Source organism: Pinus tabuliformis, chromosome 7, assembly GCF_031772625.1.
Source record: "Pinus tabuliformis cultivar Carrire ecotype Pingquan chromosome 7, CPIR1, whole genome shotgun sequence".
In the NCBI taxonomy this organism is placed as follows: Eukaryota; Viridiplantae; Streptophyta; class Pinopsida; order Pinales; family Pinaceae; genus Pinus; species Pinus tabuliformis.
In genome coordinates this window covers 1,455,299,719-1,455,310,293 of record NC_142293.1, presented here as the reverse complement: position 1 = coordinate 1,455,310,293, position 10,575 = coordinate 1,455,299,719, and the positions used below count along the sequence as shown (strand labels likewise).

Sequence of the window (10,575 nt, the reverse complement as noted above, 5' to 3'; positions counted from 1 at the left end):
ATTAATTTTAGATTTTAATATTGGTTCAAACTAGAACAATTTACAAATAAAATACTTTAACCTTAAATTCTATATTTCCATGTTAGGTTTAATAATAATAATAACAAAAACATTATTAATAATATTATTAATTATAACTACAAAGATTTCAAATCCTAATTCAAAGAATAAAGGTTTCCTTTTAATGTTAACTTAGGTAATTTACAAATATGATGATGATGATGATGATGGTTAATGTCCACTCAGACCAAACTTTCGTCTATCGGACCTAAAGAAACAAATTATTTAGTTTGATTTAATATTTTATTCCTATACTCAAAAAGCTTGAAGAGAAGCCTCCCGAGCTCACTATAATTTTGACATTGTAAAAGGCTAGGAAGGTCAGTGTTGTGACAAAGATTATGAAACTAAGATCTAAGGTGATTGTAAGCGGGGCACTCTAAGAGGAAGTGATTTTCATCCTCAATGTTCCTATTCTCACATAGATGGCAGATCCTTTCCATCCATGGTGTTTTAGGAACTGCCCAACAACCTGTTTCACTATGCGGAAAACCTGTAAATGAAACAATAATTTACTGTAAATTCCAAGATAACTATATTTTTAAGATTACATTTTGTCTTTTGCATAATTTTTTTGGGTTTAACTTTTTATTTGAAATGCTATACACCACTCATTCAAAAAATTTCATTATGTTAACCCACTAATTATTTGTTAGCCAATCATTATTTATGGTTATTATTTTAAAAGCTAATATTTTAGAATTAATATTCAAAATTTAATTTTATAACTAATATTTTAAAGTAAATATTTTAATATTAATTTTACATTTTAATTTTAATATGAGTTATAAAACTAAGCCGTAGTCTAATTAGTTGGAGGAATTTCCCAGAAAGTTATGGAAATTCCGGTTATATTTAGAGAAAATCTAGCAAGGATTTTTGTAAATCCAAGTTATAGTTGTTGAACTTCAAAATTTTAGGTGTCCTATACTTTTTTTATGGTGTTGAATCCATTTCCACAATCAAAAACATGATTCAAACATTGCCTCTACAAGATTTTTTGAAATTTTTTTGCCAAGATTCCGGCCACTTTTGGCCATTTGGGCAATTCCTCCGCCTCAGTAGACGACTCTTAAAACTAATATTAGTTTGAGAGTTAATATTTTAATATTAATTTTAGATTTTAATATTAATTCAGACTAAAACAATTTACAAATAGAATGTTTTAATATTAAATTTTATATTTTCATATTAGGTTTAATATTAATAATAACAATAATATTATTAATAATATCATTAATAATAATTAATGATTTCAAATCCAAATTCAAAGAATAAAAGTTTTCTCTTCAATGTTAATTTAGTAATTTACAAATATATTATATTGAAAACTTGTAAATGAAACAACAATTTACTATAAATTCCAAAATAACTATATCTTTAAGATTACAGTTTGTCCTTTGCACATTAAAGACATCTAGAGGGTTATGCTTTAAATTATACCTGTGTGTCTCGTTGGACGCTAAAATTTCATTATGCATTCTCGCAAAAATTTGTTGTTGTAAAGCCCTTGAGTTGCAGATCGTTTGGCGAAGGGCGCACGACGGGCGAGCGAGCGATGAGCTGGGATGACCTACGAGTTGGGTGTGCCCGCACAGTGCGACGAGTTGGGCTAAATGAGGGGAAATGCGAAAGTCATCCGAAAATGACTAAGTGTTGAAAAGTGTGACGATGAGTTTATATGGTGGGGCGGTCCCGGGTGTGGGCGCCCTCACCATAGCCGAAGTTGGAAAAGTAGAAAAGTGCTAAAAGATGGGTCGGCTTAGCTTAGGCCGATTCCCCCATGATGGACGAGCTACCATATATATAGCATAGGCGAATTTGGAGAAGAAATAATCAAGTTCGAAGGTCAAGTAAGAGTCCAAGGCATCTTAGCGAGCAAGAAGTGCAAGCTCCTTGGCACTTTAAAACGAAAGCGAAGGTGCAGGCGGAGCTATGGGCCGAAGCACCCTAGCCGCAAAACTGGGTGACAGTTCGGAGGGCCGCAGGCTGAACGGAACTGCAGGCGGGCCGAACGTTCAGGCGAGTCGGGTCAGTATCCACGAGCTGGGCGGGCGCACGAAGGCGTGGGTTGAATGATGGTTGGTGGAAAGGTTCGTCGGGCGAGCAGGCGAACACACTGAGGTTGAACGAGCTGAACGAGTTAACGTTCGGGCGTTTAGGCGAACCGTTGAACTATGGGTCATTTGGGTGAACGGTTGAATGGGCGCGGGTGAGACAACATTTGGGCGGTCGGTTGAACGTATGACAGGCGGTCAACATTCGAGTGTGAACAAGTTTGATTGGTGTGACTCAAGCGTAGGGCGAGTCGGGCTAAACAAAGCATCGGGTAGGAGTAAACAGAGGTGATTCAAATGACCGCGTAGGAGTAAATGAAGGCGAGTCAAACGACTGGGCAGGCGACAAGGTTGGCAAATGCGACGAGCTGAATGGTGGGTTTTTCGGGCGAGTTGACACGACAAAACGATGAACGCGTGCAGAGGTAAACGACAAGCTAGGTGTTGGTGAAATGGGTGAGTGCACGAGTTGAGGGCGTTGTGTAGTGCGAATGGAGGGCGTGCCCAAACAAGTCAGGTGACCCATGGGCCGACAACAAGCCGATGTGAGTTGTGCGATGGGTGAAAGGAGAGGCACGGGCAGTCTGAATGACGAAGTGCCAATTCTGAATGACAGATTGGTCGAGGTTGCACGGTGGTGCAGGCCAAGTGTAAATTGCAGGTTTATGAGAGGAAATCTGGGGGTTTCTCTCCATTGTACATTTACATTTAAAAACTAAAGATTATCATTATTATTGGGCAGACTCTTATTTGCAGGGAGTTTCCTCTCCCGAGTTATATTGCTATGCACTTGTGTTTAATGATGATAATGTATGTATGAAAGATGTTATGAATGTTTCCGCTGTGTTAATGAAAGATTTTACTTGGTGAAGTTGGAAAATAAACTAAGTATAGAAAGTAGGCGTAGTCCACATGCACAAGTATTGTTAAAAAGAAAGTGGGTGGTGGTGCCGCACCCCCGATCGTGCAGTTGGAAGAGTACCGCCTGGGTAGGGGCATGACAGATGGTATCAGAAGTTCGTATTCTGCGGGCTTTGGTGATTCAAAATTGAAGAGAAGCTAATCCTACTTCGTGACAGTTGGTATCAAGGCTTCTGATACAAAGAAGACTGAAGACTTGGCAGGTGGTTCAGGTTTTGCAGGTGACTTTGGTGGATGGTATACACAAGATCACAAAGAGGGAAAATGGAAAGAATGGCGGAGGAACCTCATGTTATAACGGGTGAATCTAGCAAGGATGCTGGAGAAGCTTTCTTTGGCAGGTTATTGGATCTTATGGAGGAATTTGCTTCCAATATGGCTTTGATGAGGGCTGAGAACGTGCGAGTTCATGAAGGCTATGAGAAGGTGAAAGGGGAGCTGGAAGACCTCAAGGTTCGATAGGAGTATAGTGAATGGCAGTATGCACAAACGGAAGAAGAAGTCAAGAAGATTAGTGAAGCAAAAGATCAAGGTTTGGCTAAAATCTTGAAGTTGTAGCAAGCTCTTGACGATGCTCAGAATGAGATCGAGGTTTTGAAGAAGGCTGTTGGGCACAACTTAGGTGGAGGTGTGGCTCATGTGAAAGTCAAAGAGCGAGATTCTTATGATGGGACAAGGAGTGCAAAAAATCTTGGTAACTTTCTATGGGATATGGAGCAGTACTTGGAGCGCTTGGGGATGAACAATGAAGATTCCAAAGTGAAGGTAGCTGCTCAATTCTTGACAAAGGATGCTAAGATGTGGTGGCGAAGGAGGATGGATCAGATTGCCAATGGCAATGTTGAAGACATAACTTCGTGGGATGACATGAAGAAGGCTTTGCAAACCCATTTCAGTCCACAAGACGAAATGTGGGATGTAAGGATGAAGATAAAATACATAAATCAAATGGAGAGTCTGCAGGCATATCAACGAGAGTTCTCAAGTGCAGTTTCTGAACTTCCAGACATGGCGGAAAGGGACAAGGTGTTCAACTTTATCATAGGGCTAAAACCTTGGGCACGGAATGAAGTGAAGAGGCAAAAGATAAAGACACTTGAGGAGGCATTTGTTGTCGTGGATCGTTTGGTGGAACACTATGATGAGGGTTCTGATGAGAAGAAGAAAAAGTATGAAAAACCGAAAGAGAAAACTATGAAAGAGGAGGCTTCGAGATCGCATGACAAGACGAAGATGAAGAAATTGTTGAAGTGTTGGATTTGTGAGGGACCACATGTGGTGAAGAATTTTTCTTCAAGACCAAAAGTGGTTGCCTTGGCACAAGCCAGTACAAAGAAGAAATAAGATACTTCTGTAGGGGTTATGCAGATTTTGGGAGCTGTAGTGGCTACAAAAGCGATCTCACGAAGATACCTGGAAATAAACAAATTGGAGTATGTCAAAATGAAGGTTGGGAGTGTTGATGTACTCACTATGGTGGATAGTGGGGCAACTCACAACTTCATGAGCGAGGATACTGCGAGAAGGATTGGACTGAAGTTTGTACCAGTGCAGGCACAAATGAAGGCAATGAATTCTCCTCCGGATTCTGTGATCGGTGTAGCTGAAAAGGTGGATGTGACACTTGGTGAATGGACTGGGAGAGTCAACTTCACTATAGTGCGGATAGATGACTATGAGGTTGTACTGGGCATGGAGTTTATGAAACAATTTGAAGTAATGGTTGTTCCCGATTTGAAGAAACTATACATTTACGATGGACGAGAGGATGTACCTATCAGTGTTGCGACCGTGGGAGTAACTAAACCCGAATGTAAACTGACAACAATGAATATGGAGAATGGGAAACGAGATGAAGAGGTCTATAAGCGGTTGTCTGTTGCAGAGGCAAAGCTTATGGAATAGTCACAGGTTATCAGGACATTGTCGGATAGCATCTTGGATCTATCTAAGAGGCTGGAGGCAGTGGAGGATGATGATGACGAAGAGTATGTGAGGCCGAATGTTCAGATGGAGGATTGGGAGGCATAATTCCAGAGAATGGAAGTGGAAGATCCGGATAGGTGGATTGAGTTCATTAGAGAGGAGAGCCTTCAGGCTCTACTCCCTCCTCATCTACTTAGACTATCATGGAGATGAGGCTCATTGTTAGATGCTCATGGTAGTGAGTCTCCGACATTTTGAGCAGGCATTTAGGGGTGAGATGACACAGATTAACATGTAGCATGCAGTGGACAGTCATGATGATGTAGGGGCATGAGTTCTTATGGAGCTGATGCATGGTTGGATTATCTACCCAACTAATCACCGACATGAGGGGTACGTGCACATGATTCCTTGCATAGTAGTGGCACATCTATGGCGTGAAATGGGTTGAAGAGTGGACATCTGGATTACCCATATACACCATTGTGTGGATGGTTGTCTTGGCGACGGATGGTTGCTAGGATGGAGAATTGTCAAGGACGACAATAACTTGAGGTGGGGGAGGATGTAAATCCCCTGAGTTGTAGATCCTTTGGTGACGGGTGCACGACGAGCGACGAGTTGGGGCGACCGGCGAGTTGGGCGCGCTTGCACGGTGTGACAAGTTGGGCTGAATGAGGGGAAACACAAAAGTCATCTGAAAATGACTAAGTGTTGAAAAGTGTGACGATGAGTTTATATGGTGGCGCGATCCCGGATGTGGGCACCCTCACCATGGCCGACATTGAAAAAGTAACAAAGTGCCAAAAGATGGGTTGGCTTGGCCTAGGCCAACGCCCCCATGATGGACGAGCTACCATATATATAGCGTAGGCGAAGTTGGAGAAGAAATAATCAAGTTTGAAGATCAAGTAAGATTCCAAGGCATCTTAGCGAGTAAGAAGTGCGAGCAAGGAAAATTTTAAGGATGGAAAATTTTCTTGAAGTTTAAAACATTGGCGAATCTCACTAATCCCTAATATGCAAATTATAAATGTTTATTGATATATTTGTAAAATTAATCAAATTTATAATTATTTTATATATAGTCTCTATATAATGTTGGCGATTTTTAAGGTAAAATAATTTTATATTCTAAAATTTGGGCGAATCGTCTTTTATAAAATTGGAAATTGGCGAATCTTTTTTGTGGAAAAATCATGGAAAATTAGCCCACTGGGCGAACATTAGCCCCTAAAATTTTCCATGAGTGCGAGCTCCTTGGTGCTATAAAATGAAGTCGAAGGTGCAAGCGGAGCTAGGGGCCGAAGCACCCTAGTCGCAGAACCGGGTGACAATTCGGAGGGCCGCAGGCTGAATGGAACCGCAGGTAGGCCGAATGTTCGGGTGAGTCTGAACGAGCGAGTCGGGTCAGTATCCGCGCGCTGGGCAAGCGCATGAAGGCATGCGCTGAATGACGGTTGGTGGACAAGTTTGTCGAGCGAGCGGGCAAGCTCGAGCAAACACACCAAGGTTGAACGAGTTGGCGTTCGGGCGTCCAGGCGGACGGTTGAACGATGGCTCGTTTGGGATGACGGTTGAACGGGCGCAAGCGAGACAACGTTCGGTTGGTCGGTTGAACGTGCGACGAGTGGTTGACGCTCAAGTGTGAACAGGCGCGGTTGGTGTGACTCGACCAAAGGGCGAGTCGGGCTTAATGAAGCGTCAGGCAGGAGTAAAAGGAGGCGAGTCAAACGACCGGGTGGGCAACACAATTGGTGAGTGCGATGAGCTGAACAATGGCTCGTTCGGGCGAGGTGGCACAACGGAACGATGAACGTGTGTGGAGGTAAACGACGAGCTGGGTGTCAGTGAAACGGTGGAGCGCACGAGTTGAGGGCGTCATGTGGTGCGAACGAGTCGGGAGACCCGTGGGCCGAACGACGAGCTGGTGCGAGTTGCGCGACGGGTGAAAGGAGAGGCACGGGTGGTCTGAATGACGAAGTGTCGATTCTAAATGATAGATTGGCCGAGCCTGCACGATGGTGCAGGCCAAGTGTAAATTGCAGGTTTATGAGAGGAAATTTGGGGGTTTCTCTCCATTGTACATTTACATGTAAAAACTGAAGATTATCATTATTATCGGGCAAACTCTTATTTGCAGGGAGTTTCCCCTCCCGAGTTATATCTGTTGTGCACCTGTGTTTAATGATGATAATGTATATATGAAAGATGTTATGAATGTTTCCGCTATGTTAATGAAAGATTGTACTTGGTAAAGTTAGAAAATAAACTAAGTATAGAAAGTAGGTGTAGTCCACATCCGCAAGTATTGTTAAAAAGAAAGTGAGTGGTGGTGCCGCACCCCCAATCATGTGGTTGGAAGAGTACCGCCAGGGTAGGGGCGTGATAGTTGTGAAGGTTTGTATAGAACAATGGGGGGTTGATTTCTACAGATTTGGTTGTTCCAGATAAATTCGTGTAATGACGTTGGCCTTTGACACACTGAAATCTAATAAAATTGAAATTACAGCGTGATAGGCATTGCTATTATAAGTTATATTTCCCATATTACGTCTTGGTATTTTTCATATGCTGAATTTCATGAGCTATTTTGAGTTTTTTTTTTTTTTACAGGAAGTATTACTTGAAAAAACTTAATAACTTGTACCATAAAATGGTATACCTAATCAGCAGGAAAATAATGGCATGTACCATACCATGGTATACCCATTGAGTAGGAAAATAATGGCAGTGAATGGAAGGAGTTGGAATAAGTAATCATCATACCTTTTATTAGCAAATTCAAATAGTTTTCCATGGCTTCAAAACATGATGAGTGCCACTTTGGCCTCGCAAAGCATAGACAGTTCATATGCCTTCTTCAACAAATTGTTTCGACGCTTGCAGAAAGTCACTTGCCGATTTGTTGTATTCTCGATCTGCTTTATCTCTATCTTTCCGCAAATTGTTTCGACGCTTGCAGAAAGTCACTTGCCGATTTGTTGTATTCTCGATCTGCTTTATCTCTATCTTTCCGCAACCCATTGTGACTTTGTACCCACTCTATACCAATCGAGTGACATCCACAAAGACCTTAGGGTAACAAAAACCTAATCACAATCCAATCACATTCAAAGCCTTGAGAGATTTAATTTTTAATTTAGGACTAATCACTAAACTCTCTCCAAGATTTTGTAGATTTCTGTGAATCTTTATTTCATTACATAAATACAAATAAATCACCCAAGACCCAATATTTTGTACCAAAACCAGAGAAACCTAATTTAATGAGCCCGATTTAAAATAAAATTGCAGAAGGTGGAAATAATTTGTAATAAAATTGGAGGTAATGATTTCTTTAAGCACTGGTTATTTAATTTACAAATAAAACGTAGAACACGGCAATGGAGTTAGAAATAATGGAGAAATGGTTATGTTGTTGTAACGCATCTTCTTAGTTTAGGAGTTGTTCCTAGAATTTAGGAGGTTGTTTACAACTACCTATTTTTCAGTGATGTATTTAATATGTAATATTCATTCATGTAATGTAGGGTGAATGTGAGCGAGAGTCTCCTCCTTGTTTGTTGAGTGCAGTCTCCAGGTGGTGTTCTCACCTGTGAGCTGCAACTCCTTCTGATTAATTCAAAGTTTAATTATTTTTATCTTGGTATCAGAGCTTAGGGTAGAGGTAGCCTTAAATTTCTTTTTCTGGGATGTATCATTAGTTACACATCTGTAGTGGTAGGAGTACATGTAGAGATAGCTGTGTGATCAGGTGGAGCTGCAGTAACACCTGAAGTGAAAAGGCATCAGATGACTGATCATCACTGAGCCGAAGGAAGGGTTGGAGTGGAAATTCGGAGCCGATTTTTTTTTTTTTGGGAAGATTTCAGCAATTAGCACGTTTTTTGGAGGTACAGTCGTGCCATTAGCGCGGGTTTGAGGTTGAAAACCGTGCCAGAGAAAAGAAAGAAAAAATTAGCGCGGATCCGTGGCTATTAAACGCACCAAATTTCGTGCACATCATAAATTTTCATTTTCCGCAATTAGCGCGGATTCGGCGTTGATTAGAGCACCAGCCCTTTCTTTCTGTAAATCTGCAATCTTTGTTGCAGATCGGAGTTGCCCGGTGGAGGCACGTGAAGGTTTCTGCTCGGTGGCAGCAGATTTGATTTGCCCGTTGGTGGCGAATTGAGGATCCTTGATCAGCTTGGAGGTAGCAGATCGGATCTGCCCGGTGGTGGCGAAGTGAGGTTCCGTGATCCGCTCGGTGGTAGCAGATCAGACCTGCCCGGTGGTGGCGAATCAGAGCTCTGTGATCTGTTCAGTGGTGACAAATCGGTTTTTCCCGGTGGTGGCATAGTGAAGTCCCTGATCTATTTGGAGATAGGAGATTGGACTTGCCCGGTGGTGGCACAGAGAAGTTCCTAATCTGTTCGATGGTAGCAGATCGGACTTGCCCAGTGGTGGCCAATTGGAGTGTTCAGTAGAGCGAAAATGAACAACAGTCTAGAATCATACCTCCACGAGTCCGGCAAGCTCGATGGAACGAATTTTTCCAACTGGAAGTTCAAAATGCAAACCTTGCTGGAGAGTGCGAACGCATGGTCGATCGTCTTGGGAAATGAACAGAGATCCGGAAATACAACCCAAGAACAGGATTGGGATAAAAGAGAAACAAAGGCAAAAGTCATACTGAAGATGTCTGTCAAAGACAACATTATCCCTCATATTCGAGATTGCAAGTCGGCCGCAGATATTTGGAGCACGATCAAGGGTCTGTATGAGACACAGAACACAAATCGTGTTCTCGCACTCAAAGGAAAATTGTATGCACTAAAGATGGACGAGAATGAATCTGTTGATGGATTCACAGCCAGAATCAAGGATCTGAAAGACAAATTGGGATCCATTGGAGAAAAGGTATCAGACTCAGATCTGGTTACCCTCACACTGAACAGGATGACCGATGAATATCAGACATTCATCTCAGGGTTGTCAGCGAGGGAGAAAGCCCCCTCTTTTGATGATCTGACAGCAATTCTGCTCCAGGAGGAGGAGCGAAGACAAAATTTGAAGACCCAGAGCAATGACCTTACTCTGATGGCAAAGAAAAGACAGCACAGAGGAAAGCAGCGCCAGCACCAACATCAGCACCAGCAACCACAGCAGCAGTAGAAAGGGGCCAACTCCTTTCAAAGGAGACCATCTAGAGGTATGAATGATAACTATGCTAAGAGATGTTTTTACTGTGGAAAGCCTGGTCACCAGATCAGAGAGTGTTATAAGAGGCAAACAGATGAAAGGAGAGGTAAACAGAAGAAGCATCAGGGTTGTTTTGCTGAAGAAGAGGAAGACCACAGCTATGATCTTCGGCTATTTACAGTCGACTGTGCACTTTCAGCATCAAGAGGAGATGAGGACAATACATGGTATGTCGATTTAGGCGCATCCTCACACATGACTGGTAAGAGAGAATATTTTGAGTTTCTTGAAGATTCTACATGTGGATCCAAAATTTATTTGGGTGATGACAGTGGGTATGAGATCAAAGGTTGTGGGGATATTCCTGTGAAGCTACCTAGTGGCGCTATCTAACATCTCAAAAATGTTCTATATGTTCCAGGAA

The 10,575-nt window shown here is 42.1% G+C and overlaps 1 protein-coding gene across 1 annotated transcript; it reads left to right on the top strand.

Moving 5' to 3' along the window:
- Positions 1 to 9,443: 9,443 nt before the first annotated feature.
- On the top strand, positions 9,444 to 10,124 carry LOC149253219 (uncharacterized). Its single transcript, XM_089454403.1, has one exon. The coding sequence runs from the start codon at positions 9,444 to 9,446 to the stop codon at positions 10,122 to 10,124; it is 681 nt and encodes a 226-aa protein (XP_089310529.1).
- Positions 10,125 to 10,575: the final 451 nt, after the last annotated feature.

What these genes read in the sequence shown, in the direction of transcription:
- LOC149253219 (XM_089454403.1), top strand. Translation starts at nt 9,444, where the DNA reads ATGAACAACAGTCTAGAATCATACCTCCACGAGTCCGGCAAGCTCGAT.